This window comes from Anticarsia gemmatalis, chromosome 2, assembly GCF_050436995.1.
Source record: "Anticarsia gemmatalis isolate Benzon Research Colony breed Stoneville strain chromosome 2, ilAntGemm2 primary, whole genome shotgun sequence".
Taxonomy (NCBI): domain Eukaryota; kingdom Metazoa; phylum Arthropoda; class Insecta; order Lepidoptera; family Erebidae; genus Anticarsia; species Anticarsia gemmatalis.
The window spans coordinates 3,479,736-3,499,029 of record NC_134746.1 but is presented as its reverse complement, the minus strand read 5'-3'; the positions used below and the strand labels follow the sequence as shown (position 1 = coordinate 3,499,029).

At 34.1% G+C, this 19,294-nt stretch overlaps 1 protein-coding gene across 3 annotated transcripts; it reads left to right on the top strand.

Moving 5' to 3' along the window:
• The first annotated feature begins 4,802 nt into the window (after positions 1-4,802).
• On the top strand, positions 4,803-18,911 carry LOC142979738 (uncharacterized). 3 transcript variants are annotated; one of them, XM_076124866.1, is made up of 2 exons: positions 4,803-5,071; positions 15,503-18,911. In XM_076124866.1, exons 1-2 carry the CDS (start codon positions 5,033-5,035, stop codon positions 16,556-16,558), a joined length of 1,095 nt encoding a protein of 364 aa, XP_075980981.1. In that variant the 5' UTR covers positions 4,803-5,032; the 3' UTR covers positions 16,559-18,911. The 3 variants fall into 3 exon arrangements, with proteins under 3 accessions (XP_075980981.1, XP_075980973.1, XP_075980992.1); XM_076124858.1 differs by lacking the exon at positions 4,803-5,071 and adding an exon at positions 8,194-8,335; XM_076124877.1 differs by lacking the exon at positions 4,803-5,071 and adding an exon at positions 9,811-9,901 and having other exon boundaries at positions 15,503-18,909.
• The last annotated feature ends 383 nt before the right edge of the window (positions 18,912-19,294 follow it).

Genomic DNA, 19,294 nt, shown 5'->3' with positions numbered 1-19,294 from the left:
ATACGTACTTATATAGATAAATTAACGTGCATATATTATTGTTATGTCCTAAGTTTCCACAAAAACTTATTTTTAGGTTTACCTAATAACCTATTAAAGGTAAACTGTCATCGTCTCTAACCAGTTTCAAAATATTGTTCAGTTTCACATAAAATCAACCATAACGTTCGAAGTATACTCATTCAATTCCAAGCTCTGCTAACTTACTTCAATTACCGTTTGTCACGCCATGAGTGAGAGAGACAACAAGAGTTTAACATGTGCAAGAAAGAGATGAGCATATAAATAACAGTATTATCTATGATGTCTGACGTTAGATCGGTTTTAGGAGTTTTGTATTAAGGCAAGTACGCGCTTGTACAGTGATGATCAAAATAATATGCACATTTTAAATCCATTTTTAAAACATGATTTTTTGTTTCTAGAACAGCCGTATCTGAACGTCGGCAGAGAATGAAAAAATACGCCCACATCAATATCGTAGTCACAATGTTAGAAAGTTTCACGTAATAAGGAGCGAGCCTACTGCCTCATTCTAGCATTGCCAAACTTTGAGCTACTACTAAACTAGAATCGCAAAAATACCTACAATATTATTTTCCACGACTCGGACATCGAACCCTCGAGAGCAGCAATCGCATACACTCTTGGACAGCAAAACATACACTCATACATTTATCCTCATTCTATAATAAAAACCAGTTTAAATAACGGGAACATCCAACATTCACCTCTGAGTCATCACAGCGTCATTTGATAATTTGTGGGGAATACCGCGATGACGGCCGCTTTGTGAAGTGGTCAAGACATATAGTGTATAATTCCGCTCATACAACAACCGCTATCGCGACCTCCTACCACTCATATCCATACCTCTGCTATCACTTAAAACAGCTGCGGAACTTCTCTCTGAAACAAAAAAATTTTTATCCATCTGACCCGGCGAACTTCGTAACACATACTTCATACCGTAGTCAATTCTTTATTTTTTTTGTTTAATACACATTTTTTTTTAATTTCGTGTCTGTAAGAACCATCCCTGTACTTCAAGGAATATTATATAAAAAATTGCCTGCTGCTGCTGTCGTGAATTAACGTAACACATTTAGTGTTTCTTTTTTATATTATAGATTAAAAAAAATCATTAATTACACACTTATGACTCGAGACTTGTCTGATCATGCGGTACTCTAAAATATTAGAATACAATGTGTTCTACAATATGTTCTTGAAATCGAAATCCGACTCGATCTAATTCGAATTCAAATTCGACTATCAGAACTAAGCTAGCAGTATAGCTATCACTGTTGTTAAATTCGAAATCGTTACCACCTATAGTTATTATCTCCACTTTTGTTACTTTCGGAATTGCCCCGTCCTCAGGCGCTACCGACGCTGCCTTGCTCTCATTTCTACCTCTGTTATAGTTACCTTCGCTGTTATTATCATTGCTATCGATATCAAGGTTATTCTTTCAATTTCTTAAATTTAGATAATAATATGTCCATCACTACTTCCTCTGTCACTATTTTCGTTCCTACTACCTTCGCATACGCTATGATCAATGCCGTTTCCCCGATTATTGATATCTCCATTCCTACTATCTACATCTTCTTTATCTCCGTTAATCCATTATCCATGCATCCACTACTCATGCAGAAATGACGTCATAGTTGACTTAGTAGCATCGCAAGTTAAACAAAAAATGGTTTTCATTATTTTTCCTTAAAAATAATGTTTCAATTAAAATATTTCAACTCCAATATCTTAGTAAAGATCTTTGTACGCTTGGATCGTAGCTATCGGAGATACACAAAAATATGAAATTAATACATCAGAGACCCGCAAGAAATAATAGTATGAGACTGACGGTGACTTGTCTGATACATCCATTTTATTTTGAAAATATACAACAGTATTAATAATGATCTAGATAAATCGTGCATATCAAAGTTTTATAATTTGTACTACTACTAAAACGAAATGTTGAAAATATACGTCAACATAATCTATAGTTATATCGCCTAATCTTACGTTGTTAATGAAATATACAACGTAAAATGTGGCGTAAACAAGGTATCTTTTATGTACATATTACTAAATCTTCGGAAGTACAAACATTCGACATTCTTAACTATAGCTGAAAGATAAGAGTGTGGTCCAAAATTAATGAGATTATGTCACAGTCGCCGCAAGGGTTTTAACATAACGCCCGTTGTATTCGAAGGTGTGGTAGAAATGTATAAAATTCGCTCACGTATCGCCATTTACCATGTTTGTTGGTTTATGTTTACTATGTAAGAGGTAGCGGGCAAGCCTATTACTATATGTCTGACACGTTGACCATACTCCGGGCTATTATTAGCAAATATTTTAATATAAATTAGAAAAGGCAATAGTACTTGGCCCGATCCAAGAATCATACCCCACTCAGGTCGGATTTGCACGGAGGCGACAGAAAAAACTGGCCGAAAGAAAGAAGAAGAAGAAGAAGACCGATTACACAAGTCGACAAAAAAAAATTTTTTTTTGAGCCTGTGTTTTAGTGAATATTTTCTGATAATATATATCAAAAGGAAAACAGGTACATCATTAATAATAAATTAAGTTTGCTTTTGTACTATATATAACGAAACCTAAATATATGGGGTTATGGCAGATCTTTTGAAAAGCCGTTGCATTTTTGATGCAAAACCAGGGGTGAGGGGGTTGGGGGTGTGAAGTGACTGGTAGCAGAGTATCATGGCAGTATGCGCGTGCGCGTTCTTAAGGAATAACGTATTTTTTTGCGTCACGGGGTCTAAAAATGGCATCGAAAAAGTGTATAAACGACGTGGACTCTTTTTGCTACATTTGTGATGAATTTATTAAAGTGAAAACCAATATAATTTGTTTATCATCAAATAAGGCATTTTGTGAAGCCTATGAAGCTTGCTTTAACATGTCAGTACGAAATCAGGATAAAATATGGGCACCTCACTTCTTGTGTAATAACTGCAGAAACACTTTAGAAGGTAAGAAAATACTCCTTATATTTAATGAACATTTATATGCCTATATACATATTTTTTTAAATATACATTACATGTGTACCTTGTTAATTAATTTTATTAATATTTTTTTCAGCCTGGTACTGAGGAGAGAAAAAAAAGATGAAGTTTGGAGTACCACGAATATGGAGAGAGCCTACTGACACATCAAGTTCCTATTTTTACACAAGAACAACCACAAGGATTCATTTCTAAAAAAAAAATTATATCCTTCTTGTATTTTGTGTTTCTTTATGCCTTATTTCATCATTTAAATTAATAAAAATATATAAATCATAACTTTTTTACTCTTATGTATTTATAATTGAATGTAAAAAAAGAGCTTTTCTATTAAAATTTAAAATTCGTTCTAAAAGCTACAAAAGCAAACTTTATTAGATAAAAATATTATTTCTATATTTAGTTAGGTATACGTAATCAAAATCAGAGGTACAGAACTCAGACTCAAAATTCGTGTTGACCAATGTTATTTATAAAAAACGTCAAAAATATATTATAGTGTTTGTTGTCTAGGAATCCCTTTAAAATATTTATTTTATACTGTTTTAAGTATCTGTTCATCAGCTGTGGAAATGTCAACTGTTTAACTATCGTGGTGCATGAGATACAGCTTGTTGACAGACAGAATGCAATGTCTTAGTAATAGGGTCCCGTTTTAATTCTCTTAGTACTAAAATACCTTTAAAACTACAAAGTACTAAGAAAAAATAGGAGGAAAAACTATTGTCATTCGGGTTTGGCACCAAACTATGTTACTATTAAGAAAATTCGAATATTGGAAAAACCGAATGGCAGTTTGCCCGAGCGAGCTTCAAAGCGCAATATTTATATTTATAGATGAGAATTAAATTGACTCAGGCGGGAAAGTGGGAATTTTTACTGTCGGAGAAATTGTTAAGCTTCGTAATCAAATACAAGAATATTTGTAATTAAAACCCGATAACGCATGGAACTGTTTATTATAATGTTTTTTTTTAATATTTATATTATATTTATTTTTATTTCTATAGAATTAACTTTTAAAAATAAATTACAAAAAAAGATATTTATATTTAAAAATAAACGATTATGAGTAAATATTTCACAGTTTATTTCGATAATATTTAATTACTTTTATACTGCGCTATTAACATTGGAAAATTACTATCCATATATTGTATATTTAATCATACGAAACCAAATAAATGCAAACGCTGATAATAATAGCTTTACTGAGTAACCTTTAAATATTAATTAATTTTAACATTCAACATTATACTCGAAGGTGAAGGTAGAGGTTTTTCAAACAACATTTTTTTGTAAACACAAGCCTTTTGCCGTATATTAAACACACAAGCAAACAAACAAACAAACTCTTCAGCTTTATAATATTAGTATAGATTACTATTATCGAGCTTCTATTGAGAGTATTTTTACAGAGATTATTTTGTATTGCCTTACCCAGAAATTGAACCTAACACTTCACAATCAATGGTACTTACCCAATTTTTATTATTGCTACTCAAACTACAAAGATAGTTATACAATGAAAAGATATTTATTAATGGGTTTTAATAGAAAACACAAACAAAAAATTCCCAACATGATATGAACAGCGCATCTTCCCTGCAGTCTCACTTGTGCAAACGTGTATTTATAATTAACATTCAACAATAAATGTGAGTCAACACATCTTTTAAATAAAACCGTGCAGGAGACGCTTCAGTTAGTCTTATGAGCTTGAAACAACCACACGTGTACTTCGTACTAAACAATTTAATATACAAATATAATAATAGATAAAAAAATAACGTAATTTTACAATCGCTTCATCTTATCACGCCGCTTATCGCCCTTGCCTTGGGCCACGCACCGTACGTCACTTATCTCCAATACAATATCGCATACAATCATCGCAGACGTGGGATGTGGCGAGTGTGAACTATCAAATAAGTGCCATCAGTTCTGTATGTGAGTGTTTAAAAACAGTTTGACAGTGCACAATGAAGGCGCCGTGTATTTTCCCTGGATGTTCATTTTTCGTAAGTATTATGAGTTATTTTCCGTATGTATTTAGATTGTTTTGTTTATTAAAATTTAAATATTCGTAAAATTGTTATGTTATCTTGTTTTATAAGGGAATTAGCCCGATTATACATATTGCTTGTCATTTTGATAATATTGTTATTGTCTGTTATGCTTTGCTACTAAACAGTGAAACCGAAATTAAATTTCTCATTTTTTGGGGTATCGTGTTACCGTAATAACTGGAGGATGTGGGTCCCGAATGACATTTTCAAAGATCTTTGACAGTCTCTAACAGTAGTTGAAAGCTAGAAAGTCTGACAACCAGTCTTGTCGAAGGGTTTCGTGTTATAACCCATGTAATATACTGGTACTCAACTGCATTCAGTGAGACTGGAAGCCAACTCCAACATAGTTGGAAGAAAGGCTAGGCTGATATATATTCTCATGGAAATAATTGAAGACCTGTAGATAACGGGGGATGAAACTCAAATGGCGGAGTTACGCGTATCGTTTGGTGAAATATTGAAAATTAATAGTGATACATAATGTAGCTGGTATAACACAAAAATAAAGTATTCCGTTTGTTTTGTTGTTAATACTAATAATAAGTTATTATTATTATTACTTGTTCTAACTGTTGAGGAAAACGTGAACAGTGTACCGGCAACGATTTGCCTGCTCGAAGATTTCTTAAAATAATTCCGGAACGAATTTCCTCATCCAAATGGATGCGGATGCTTTAAACATAAACACCGCCTTTTTATCGTATGGTTAGAGGTGAACCAAGTGTCAAAGTTGTTTAAACCACAGATCGGTTACCGACCGTTGATCGCAACTGGCCATGAGCGCCTCAACAACCTCCTTCTCTCCGTGAGAAGACATCTGGTCAGTAATAGGACTGGTGTTTTACAGTACTTTACATTTCGCGAGATTTACACGGATTCGCGAGTTTCGGATAGCCGAATGGTATAAGTTGATACCTCCCACGCAAGTGGTCGCATGTACGAACTCGAGGCAACACACCAATGACTTTTCGAAGTTATGTTTGCATTAGAAATAATGGTGAAGGAAAACATCGTGAGGAAACTTTGCATGTCTAAAATTAGTTTAATACATTTATTGAAGACATGCAAAGTCCCCAACCCCCACTTGACCAGCGCGGTGGACTCAAGGCCTAACCCCTCCGGGGTCCCTCTCATTACGGGAGGAAACCCTTACCCAGCAGTGGGACATTAATGGGTTAATTAAAAAAAAACCCGTTGGTGGTCCCACTGTTGGGTAAGGATCTAACCCCTCTCTCATTACAGTAGAAGACAGCCCAGCAATGGGACATAATATATTATATTAATTTATTAATTATTATATTAACTGATCTATAAATGACTCATAAGAGTGTACGCTATAAAAGAGAATAGGTGTAGGTATTAACAAAGTTAGTACATCCTCGTATTACGAATGTCGGTCGGCGTTCCCACAATTATTAAGGTTAACGACCAAAATATGACGTTTCAATTAACTTCACGACTCAGTTGCTTAGGCTGACTACACGGCCGACTGTTTTTAATCCAATGTATACTAATTAGAAGTTCAATGATAACTAATTAAAATGATAATAAAAGTCCAAGGTTTTTATTGTATAATATTTTTTAAAAGAAATTATTTGTAATAATAGTAGTGTATATCCTTCCCGCTGTGTACCTACAGCAGTTTTTGTAATGAAACAGGAAAACTAAATTAACCTAATATAATCACATTCATAAAACTAGAATTACGTATTATTTAATTAAGGAAACTATCATCGTGGTAACGTCTTAGGAATTGTAGCCAATTGCACACGTTCGGTTAAAAATCCGCTTTTTCCATCAATAGCTTACCACATTGTAGAGTCAATCTGAGCTTCTCCGTAATTAAATGGTTACGTTTCGTTTTAAGATTAAAATTGTTAAAAAACAACAAATGACAGCTGTTAAACTCTGTCAAAGGGACCAAAGAGATTCAAGCAGCATGAAGTATTTTGACACTACGTTGACTACTAAACTTACGAAAGTTTAAGATCAAATTGACTTCAAACTTACTTATATTTCAGTAGCGATACGCCTTCATTGGTTCGGAAGACTCAATGATTATACGACATACTTTCAATGACTGTACAAAGGCATACAGATAGTTTTTAACGTAGATAAACACAAAAGATACTTTTTATCTCTGCAAATCGTTCTACATAGATAAAGCGGAGAGAGGTGTCAAGTTGTATGAAACATGAACCGCACACAGCAATCAGTCAGCGCATTTGAGCATGACTTTAACAGTACTTCTGAGTCGATGTCATGTAGTAATGACTACCTTTGTGCCTACCGTTCTAACGGTAGTTCGAGCAACTGTCGAGTATGTGGTTACTTATTCTAAAATTGTATGCAGGAGATTGTTTATAGCGTCCAAATGTGACCGCAATAGATGATACACTCTCTATTTCATCAATCACATTGCCTAAAGGGAAAGTATCTAACACGACTAGCAAAGACCGGAGGCGGGTTTTTTTAAGCAAGAAGTACTTGGACCTAAAGTTCCGAACTCCGGGTAAACACTGACCATTTCTTGATAGAACTCTGCCCAACTTTTTAGCTCAATGTGGGAGTGATCTCAAAACCTCTGCGCTGAAGACGTATATATCAACTATGCACCACAGTGGTAGTAGTTACCTTCGAATATATAATAACACAAAAGCCAGAGTTCGCTGTTTGTAACTCAATCACGCGAATAAACTACTGAATACATTCTACGAAACAAAGTACAAATCTATTTGTAGCTATAAAGCCTGTTTTGAATCAAACAGAGGAATACTTTTTATTCTGGAAAGCCGTCGTCCCGTCACTTAATAACCTACATGTCTTTCGATTGCACACGAATAAATCAGTTGGCAAGCTATTTCACTGATAATTTTAATAATAGTATGTAATGACTATAACTTTAAAAAGTCATTGGACTATTTGTTTATGAACTCCCGTCACTTAATAACCTACATGTCTTTCGATGCGTGACCAGCCTAATTTACAAAACAGAAATGTCGGACGTTTCGCACAATAGCTCCAGTCATAACAAAGGTTGTACGTGAGCTATCATTTGACTGAGTTTTTATACCAAGTGATACAGTTTTACGCATTATTCCCGTCAGTTAGTTTCGCAATAATCAGTAGAGCAGTGTGTTGGATTGACAAGTGAATGTGTTGGTTAAAATGTACGGATTTTTTAGTTCGAAAAACAAACGAAAGAAGCAAGAGGTAATTTTATAGTTTTTTTTTTCACATTAAGTACTTTGACCAATATTTGCTCTAGCCTTTGGCCCATTTATTTACATATGTAAAAAATAAGGCATTTAACGTACATATCTAAAAATACAAAAATTTATGATAAAAAGAGTTTTGGCATATATCATACGGAGATAAATATTCTTTTTTCCGACCATCCCACTGTTGAGAACAGATGTCCTAGAGTGAGAGAGGTGTAAGGCTCTAAGTCCACGACGCTTATTGAGCGAGAATTTTTCCTTTCAAGAACTGTGTTAAAATCCCTCGAATTGCAAGACTTTCATACGACGTATTCCTGCACCAAGAAGTGATTATATCGCATACACATATAACTTCGGAAAGGCATAGATAGCGTTGGTTTTGAACCATCGACACTAAACTTTATTTTCGACAGTTAATTTACAAACAAAAGTCTGAATGTTATTTAGTAATACTGAGGCCTAATATCTTTCTCAGTACGAGAAAAAACCCAAGCCTAGCAGCGGGACAATAACGAGTTACATTATTAACCCCTGGTTTCTGAGTACATTTAGCGGTAGTTTATCTATTCGATAAGGTTTTTTTTATATGACTTTAAGCGGTATTAAATAGATAAACTACCGCTAAATGTACCTGAGAAACCGGGGCTTAAAGTAGTTCGATTGATAGTATGTTATAACATTATAATATTGTATGTACATTGTTAGGCATAGCTCTGATTAAATGAATTGTTATCAAACTAAGCCTTTGTCAGCATTGATAATATTGATTAATCTAGAACGAGTGACGTCACCAACAAAGTCGATTCAATACACATTTCGATATTAAAAATCGATTATCGATATGCATAATCGTTATGAATATTATCGTTTAGCGATGTAGGTTAATTATAGCGTTTTAAAGTATTTGTTGATGTTTTTATTTACAACTTCACGAATGTTATACCCGAAGGGATAGACAGAGTGATTGAATCGTCATTAACAATGTTAGTCCCATGTAATTTAGTATGTATTGGGTATACTGGGGTATTATTTTATTGGCGAGCCTATTGCTATATACCAGGCTCGTTACCAAAGTCCGGACTCTGAGAATATTTTTTTTAATAAAAAAACCAACAGCTTATAATTGTATCCTACAATCGTAAAAGTAAACATGTATTTTAGGGAAGATAATATACATACATTTGTTATTCTTTCAAGCAAACAGCTTATCAGTATAAAACAGTGATGATATTTGGCAGATAGATAGATAAAAACCTTCTTATCATATAGAAGATTTGAGATGAAAATAAATACAAAATTTAAAGTTGACATTTCTTTCAAGACCAAAACAAACATTCGTAGTTCTACAATCGTTGTTATGATTCATGAAACTTAGGTACATTATCTCGATTACACGTTATCGACAGTAACTCGTAGCTACATTCATTGATATGGTTATCATGATAACGATATATAGTAGGATAAGTGATACAAGTGGTCAGGATAAAATTGCAGTTGTTCAAGAGGGGACGCTTTGAACGTTTGTCGTTGTTTAATTTGAGTGTCCGTGAAAAATATGGTAAATATTTTGTTACTTTTTTTATAGCTGTAGGATTGTATTTTTGCCTTGATATTGAATTAAAACGAGTAAAACTCGATGAGAATTTAAAAAGTATGAAGCCTTTTTTGTTACTTGATGTTTTGTATTGTTTAAAAATTTCAATTGTTTGAGAGTTCTTTAAAACAGTTCTTGAAGGATTGTGAAGTGTTATAGTTAATGTGGTGGACTCTAGGGCTAATTTTTGGTTCGTTAAAGGAGACAGTAGGACAGAGATGGGTTTCTTAGTCTTGTTGTCAATAACCGCTGCGCTGCGTCTAAGTTCGAATCCCATCTGCGATATATTTTGTGAGATATGCCCAAGTTTTGGTTTTGTTCAGAATGTTATTTATCTGTATTATGTTTGTCTTTATAAGCATATTTATCAATCGTGGTTAAAAACAGTTCTTGGGAACTAATATAGCGTGACATTCCAAAAAATCTCATCACCTATAATATATTTCATTAATGTTACTATGAAATTTTAAAGACAATTTCCTAAGCTTTGCTTAGTCTAGGATCAAAAGACCGTGTGTGAGATGTGTAAAGATAATTATATTGTTTCAAAACAGTTTTTGAAAAAATGCAAATTTCAGTGCAGTCATACAATAATTTTGAAGTAATTTTTTTATAAAATTATAAGACAACTCACACACGGTCATTTGATTCCAAACTAAGCAGAGCTTGTACTATGGTAACCAAATAACTGATAAACATACTTATATACTTCTAAATACATACTTATATATAGATACATTAACATCCAGGCTCAGAACAAATACTCGTGCTCATCACACAAAGATTTGTCCCGGGTGGGATTCGAACCCACCACACGCGGCGCTATGGTTGTTGCGGCGAGGTGACCGCTTAAACCACTGCGCCAAACGTGCATAGTGAGCCCGTAAATAACATAATAATAACATAGGAAATTATTAATTGAATGTCTATTGTTTAGCGTGAAACAATTTCCGTCATTTGTAGTAGATAGGTACAATATAACATTGAACTGATTTTTTTTTAAATTCCAGTAGTATTCAAGTAGTTGTTTTTCAACGCATAATGAAAAAATGTTCCAATAAAAACGGGTTGGTTTGTTCGCATGCTTTTTAATATTATTTTTAGTACATCACAATGGGATTAACCCGATTATATTAGGTTCTAGTCTAATTATTTAGTAAAGAGCCTTGTATGATGCCTATCGAGAAACATTCAAATATTATAAATTAGAAAATACCGATAGCACTTTGCTTGATCCGGGAATCAAACTCGACACCTCATGATCAGCAGTCGCATACACTACCGACCGCACCACAGAGGTAAACTATTTAAGTGATACATAATGTTATTTCAGAGTTAGCGTCTTTTATATGAGTTTAAACGCTATTGAATAGATAAACTACCGCTAAATGTACCTCAGACACCGGAGGGTAATACAGGAGTTGTTTCTAAAATATTATAATAATATTTATAAAGCAATAGGTTATATTTTAATTTTTTTTTTCATAAACTAACCACTTCATTCGTTCCCATGAACAGTTTATAATATCACAATACAATGACATAAACGATAACATTATCCTCGGGGCGGAAGTATATGATTATTGTAATTCGCTAACGGTACTTTGTCAATCTGTGTGTATGTGTGTGTCGATAGTAACACAAGAGTATCTAAACTAAATTTGTAACGTGTTTAAAATATTGCCTTTATAATCTGGTCAGTAGCGTATAAGATTGATAATCACGAGGTATGGGGTTCGATTTCCTGGTCGAGAAAAGTGATAATGGAGTTTTCTTGTTTATATTAGACTAGCTGACCTGCGCAACTTCGCTTGCGTCAAATAAAAGAGAATGGGTCATAATTTTACCCGTTTTTGTAGAATTATTCGTTGCTACTCCGCTCCTAATGGCCGTAGCGTGATGTTATATAACCTTCCTCGATAAATGGTCTATTCAACACAAAAAGAAAGATTATTCTCAATAGTAGCCCTGAGTTTCATAACTGGCATAAGCTTATTGGAGTATCATTGTGTCTGTCTGTTCGCGAGAAACTCGAAAACTGCTTAAAAAAATTTCATAGTTTTACCAAAACGAGGGAGGTCCTTATACATAGTGGAATTAAGTTTAGAGCAAAATATTACAATGAAAAATATAAATAAATACCGATGCTATGATTATTTTCGATTTCGGACACACCAATCTGCCTTTTCCGCTAGAATATCATAAACAAATTAAAGGATTATCATTTTATCTAATACAATTCTAATACATACCTGATATCAATAATCCTTTCCGTGTAAAAATACTTCTTAGAATCTTAATCGTAAAGTTATTTTTCCTATTTTATGATGTAGATAATATTTACAAGCAACGGACGTGAAGTACAAACAAAACGCGTGACCACTATTTTATAATTTTTGAATATTATTATTATGTCTGTTTTCCTGTCACACATTCACGGTTAGTCTGCTAAACTCCCAAGTTCAAAAATATTCTATTTCAAATGTTCGGATTGTTAGATACTCATACAATTCGGGTCGGCCCGTTAGATTCGGCAATGTTTATCGAATAACAAAACCAACTTAAAGCAATACCTGCACTTGTTCGGCTTGTACCGATCGGGTAGTTCCTTCGAGTTCGATTGTCACAATTTGGTTTAAACATTATCGAGTTGATGTCGAACGGTAATTTTCGCGAACATTCGGTTTTGCGTCCCGACTTGGCCGATTTACGCCAAATCGAATATCTGCGGAGTATTCGTTTTCATTATTAGATAGTTCTTTTTTATTATTAAATTGTGTTATTACTGCACTCTTATGTCATTCAATTAATTCTCGTTTCAGTATCTTTCTGACCTCACTGAATTGACCTCCAACTATATTGAAGACGATTCATCAATACCCAACTGGAGCTTTATTAATAGACTGGCTATTCGCCTTTTATTTTGTGCTAACTTAAGACCGCGGCTTCGACTTATTGAAAATTATTAACTTAATCTTAACCCAGATTGTTAATAACTGGCCCACTGCTGGGCAAAGAAAATAATAGAGGAGTTAAACCCTAAGGCTACTGCGTTGGGTATGTGCAATTTAGGACTTTACATACCCTCAAGAACTGAATTAAGGACTTTTTTGAATCAATCACTTTGTTTTTCTTTGCCATCAAAACAAGTAATATTTATTTGAATGCACATTATAACTTCGATGGACATTTATGCGTCGTCCCTGGTTCAAATTACTGGCCGCTTGCGTATCTCGGCTTTGAAATGTAATGTATTTTTTCAAATGCTTTTGTAATCGGTAAAATAAAAATGACATGATAAAGGGTAATCAGACGTTTGCTAAAAACCTCGCTTAGTTACATACTACAGTGGCGCCACGACACCTCAAATCAATGCGACAAATATAGATACCGATAAATTAATTGTACAACAATTTTCCTATAATAAGTCACGTAAACACTCGTTACAAGAGACTTTTATCAAGATAGTTTATCGTAGTAGGTATGTAAGTGATTATTATCACATATTTCTAATGTATAATCATATACATCATATACATGTCGATTTGATACCAAAATGATGTTCAAACAACGCGAGGTTTTAAAAATATATGTATACTAGCTGACCCGGCAAACGTTGCTTTGCCATATAAAAAAAAAATTGTGTCACTTAGGTGTATGAAAAATAGATGTTGGCCGATTCTCAATAGACCTAGTCAATATGCTCACAAAATTTCATGAGAATCGGTCAAGCCGTTTCGGAGGAGTATGGCAACGAAAACAGTGACGCGAGAATTTTATATATTAGGTGTAATATATACAGACAAATAACTGGTTACCGCCGTAACCTCGTTATTTTGTAAAAGCTGAATAGTTAGTGAATTCTCTCACTCTTTCTCAATAGACAACTATAAAGTTCGGGACATAGTGACTTTGGTAGCTATCTTATTATTTGTCTAGCCTGAGGTTACTACCACCAAAACTGTCTAGCTGAAATAAAAAAAAACAGTTTTAATTATACCAAAAAATACATAAACCGGATTGCATTCGGACTCTTGAAACAAAATAATATGTTTAAATAGGTAATTTTCAAGTGCAATCACATATTTGGAATTTTAGGTTAAAATGTTAAAATTAAATGGAATTATCATGTCCGATCATTAAATGATATCATGTTACAAAGAACAAATACATGGATGATTTGACAAATGATAAAAATCATGAAATCAATGATGACACAATGCAAGCTAAAAGGAATTGATAAAGTGGATTACAAATAAGATTAAAGGTTTTTTACACTGCACAGATTACATGGACCGATTGTTGACGTACTTCGTACGTCGGTTGGCGACTTCGTTCGCAGAAAAAGATTTCCCAGAGTTAAAAGTATACCATAATAATTAAATTATACTACAATACATTTATTGAGGGCATGGAAAGTCCCCAACCCGCACTTGGCCAGCTTGGTGGACTAAAGGCCTAACCCCTCCCCCTCGTTTGGGAGGAGACCCTTGCCCTGCAGTGGGACAGTAATGGGTTAAAAATAAAAGTATACAATATGTTTTTGATTGAAATTCTTCTGTATATCAAATTTAATGAAGATCCTGAGCAGTATTAGCGCGACTATGTAACGAACTGTTATACAAACTTCCGTATCTGCAGTATTCTTTTTCTATTGCTTAAGGATCTATTTTGGAAAAAGAAGAACCTTGTGTCTTCAACAACATCTACAATTAGCAATATTATGGCAATAGGCTCACCCCCATCTACACATGGGCTTATTTCACATCTATCCATTCTTACACCTACACCACACATACTATGAAACACTCGTAATTAACCAAAACAAAACAGATAAAATGTAATTCAAAGAAGTAAACGATAAAGAATATTTCGTATACAAAGAAAACACATAAAAATGAGGCAATAGAACTATTGAGCAAACATAGGTGTAAGACGAAAGATTAAGTTATTATGTGTGACTGTAGTGTGACTCAGAAGGAAATTAATAGCTAACAGTACCTGATAAGGGGACCTTGAAAATTTGTAGTACGTGAGTAAGCGGAACTAAAGTTACTCGTTAGACAGGTGTCGATATTACGAAAAAAATGTATCGTGACTTTCTATGATTAGCTGTTATGCTTTAAATTACTTATCCAATTGGATGGATATACTATCATCCTAATAACCTTAGGTAAATACAATAAAAGGGAGAATGTCTTTCTGTCTGTCACGTCGCACGGCTTAACCGCTGATCTGATTTTGATTTGTTATGTTTTATGGAGTCAGTTGAGGGATCAAGGTTAAGTTGATAAATAAAATACTTTAAAATACAAAAAGGAAAGTAAAAGTACAAAGTACCTAGTACTTGAATTGAAAGTCATGATGAATTTTGCGATTTATCGTTTAACATTACGAAATATTTCAACAAAGGAAATAGGTATAATTATAACGTGGGATTGAATAAAAATATTCAGTGATCTAAATTTGCCCGAATTAAGATAGTGCACATCGGCATATTCTTGTGTAAATAACTCTTATCTATGAGCCAACATGATAACTAATCAATTCATTCATCTTTTTCAGAGTAAACTCTTCAGTTCGAAGCCAAGTGAGTTCGAGCTCCAAGCGTTGGAGGAACACAACGTGCTCAGAGCAGAACATGGCGTCCCACCTGTCACGTTAAACAAAGAAATAAGCAAATACAGCCAGAAATGGGCCGAAGAACTAGCCAAGAAAGATGCTATGCAATACAGCTTGAACCAAGACTATGGAGAAAACGTGTACTGCGGCTGGTCATCAGACCCCAACACGAAGATCACCGCTAAAGTCTGTGTAGAAAAATGGTATAACGAAATAAACGACTTTTCTTTCGGCAAAGAACCCGAAGTGCTGACATGCGGTCACTTCACACAAATTGTTTGGAAAAGCACCAAAGAAATTGGAGTTGGAAGCGCTAAAAGTAAAACTGGAAAACTGTACGTCGTCGTAAATTATTCCCCACCAGGAAATTACTCTGGACTGTTCACGAAAAATGTGCTTCCACCAGGTGCTAATCAGTTTAGGAACAGCGACACTCTCAAGAGATCCAATAACAATTTGGCTCCACCATCACCAAATCAAAGAAACAGTAGAAACTTGAGTGATCTCGCTTCAGATTTAGTGAGCAAATTCAAGTCTACTTCAATATCAGATGATAAATTCGAGGATGAGTTTCTGCATGCACACAACGATTACAGAAGAAAGCATGGAGTACCTCCCATTGAATTGAGCAAAAAACTTTGCAAGTATGCCGATGAATGGGCCAAGACATTAGCGAAAAAGGGCAAGACTGATCACAGAGACCAGAACGAATATGGAGAGAATATTTTCTCGGCTTGGTCATCGGATCCCAATTTTTCTGTATCGGGAAGAGATCCAGTCGACAAATGGTACAGTGAAGTAAAGAACCATAGGTTTGGAAAGGAGCCGACTGATTTGAGCTCGGGACACTTTTCTCAAGTCGTCTGGGAAGACAGTAAGGAGGTCGGAGTGGGTGCTGCTAAGTCGAAAGATGGACAAATATACGTTGTAGCGAATTACTTCCCCCCAGGCAACGTAATCGGTAGTTTTGCTACCAAAGTTAAGCCACCGATTAATTAAAAACGTATCTACTCTTTATAAAACTAGCCAAAGAAACATTCCTTAAAATTTAAGTTAGTTAAGTTACTTTTAGAATTATTTAAAGCCATTTTTCTAGAATTTTCTATTTATTACAATGTAAACTTTGAATAAGCTTGTTTGAAAAATGAGTTCTGCATTTTATTTCTTTTTCTTTGTACAAAATTGATTACTGAAATAAATTGTGTGCTGGAGTTTAAATTCAATTTGAAGATCGAGAGTTGTTTTTAGTTTGATTAGACTAATTAGGCAAAGTTTGGTTTGTTTTCTGAAGTAATATAAAGTACATTAGATGCTGTACCTGTAAATAATCTAATGGTTAATGGAGTATCAATTACTGCGTTGATTGATTGACTCGATATATTCCGAGACTTTGAAATTCAGGAGCTCTTTGCTTGAAACATATTGCAAACAAATTAAAGACAGAATGGTGAAAGGTTTTTTTATACGTACGCGACCTGATTTGGAGAGACAAATTGCACATGCACGTATTTCCAAAAATAGAAAAGGTTTTGTTACGAAATAATGTTTTCCGTTTTTATATTCAAAGATAGACTGTCTCTGAGACTTAAGGTTATGTGTGCAATTGCTGATCATGTAGTTTTGGATTCGATTCTTGCTATCGGAGATTTTAGCGTTTCTGTTGGAATATTTGCAATAGAAGACAAACTTTTGGTAATTGATATTATGACAATAGGTTGTTCTTATTTATCCAAAATAAAATATAATTAATGTGCCTCAATATGCAAGTTGAACATTTCAATCGAATTTCAGTCTAAAAACTAGATTTAGAGTCTCTAAATATGGATTTTGATTTCATGTCCCACAAAATATATATCTAAATAATCCAAAACTGTGACAAAGTATTCTAAATATACCACTATGAGATATTTGTGGCCGTGAAAAGGTTAAAATATGAAAGGTGCTTCATATCGGCCTTCAACTGTTCACTTTAAGAAAATCCCACAAAATAGATGTAGATAAAGCATGAATCGCTGCAAGGGTGGCTACAAGTACACTCTACGACTAAAATTTGTTACCACCCTATTAAACGGAATTTCAACTTTACATCTACGTAGTTAAAGTCCAATTTCACTTGTATAACATTGTCACCAGCTCACTAAGGTGGTCGATGTCTCGTCGGAATTTCGTATCATTAGTTTCGTAAAGCGTATTTCAGTCGAGAGGAGTCATTTAGTGGGTTCGTAAATTTCTAACGAGATCCCCCTCGGTTTTGTCACATACAATGTTGTTTTGACACATCACTGAAACATTCTTTGTTAGAACCACTAGAAAATAAATATATTTAACCCATTAACGTCCTATCGTGTTGGAGATTCTTCACAGGTACCTTCATGAAAAAAACTTTGAGGCAACCAAGATTTCATCTCGATGGTGTCTTTCACCGTTCGAACAAGTAATAATTATTCGTATTAGATACTCATAGAACTGTGAAAAATCATTAGTGTGTTGTTTAAGGTTCGATCCCGAAGTGAATGCTTAAATCATTCGGCAATTTTTAATAGAAAAATCTATCATAAATAACTGCCTGTGTTGTTTGGAAGAGTATATAGCTAGTAATCACTAGGTCGTGGATGCCATTCAGTCAGTCAAAGTGCTACTGGGTTTTCTAATTTACTTTAGAATATTCTCAATAGTAGCCTGGAGTTTGATAACGTGCCTGGTTAATTGCAATAGGGATATCCTGCCTTCTTATTGAAGGTACGATAGCATATTTAAGGCGCTAGTTCCGCTTATCGATACAGAGATTGGTAGCCGCTTAGTGGTTTAAACTGAGCGTCTCCGTGTTAGGTGCGTAAACTCTGAATCTAGAGCGTGATTCTCCACTGTCGGTTATATAGAGCCAATGCTCTATACAAATGACTCAATAGTCATGTGTGACATTTAAGGTGTACCGCAAAAATAGTTTCTACAATGCCCACTAGAGGCGCTTATGAGAAGTTCATACAAAATTTCTCGATAGCTAGCCAGTAGTTAATAATCGATGGTGGTAGAGAAATGCACAACTACAGATTGTTGTTAAATATGTCAGTCGTTAGGTTGAGACAAAGGCTTTTGACATTAGGTTGATCACTAACCACACTATATAAAAGTAAAATGTAAGGTATAATCTCCAAAACTGTTGTACGCATTTTGAAAAACCTTTCACCAGAAGATAGTTATAGTATACCAGATTGATATATATTATTCTTAGGACTTGTGTTTGTTAGCATATTATTATACCCTTTTGTACATCTGAAAATTTACTAAAGCACAAAAAGACGTGACTCATAGATATTTTTAAGAGTAATTTATTTATTTTGTTTGTCAAATAAAGAATATTTGCTAACAACATTATTTATTGTGCTTAATAACGAGTACAATCACCCTGTTCTACCTGTGTTTTTTTGTTTTTAACTTAACATGTGTTAAACGATTTCTTATTCGTATAAGTGTGTTCTTTGATTATAAAAAAAATGTTCAGCGCTCCTAGTGTATTTTAAAAGATTTTTTTAATATAAATATGTTCACTTAATTCAAAAATCATACGATACATCCGGTAGAAGAAAATCTCAAGTCCAGACATGCTCCGTATTCACTTCACAATTGACTTTCGGTACTATCGAGTATCGATAGTTCAACAGTTAAAAGTCTTAAGTTTTCAGTACTTAAAATATAGTTCCTATTGCATCCGCTAGGGGCGCTGATTAGGTTTTA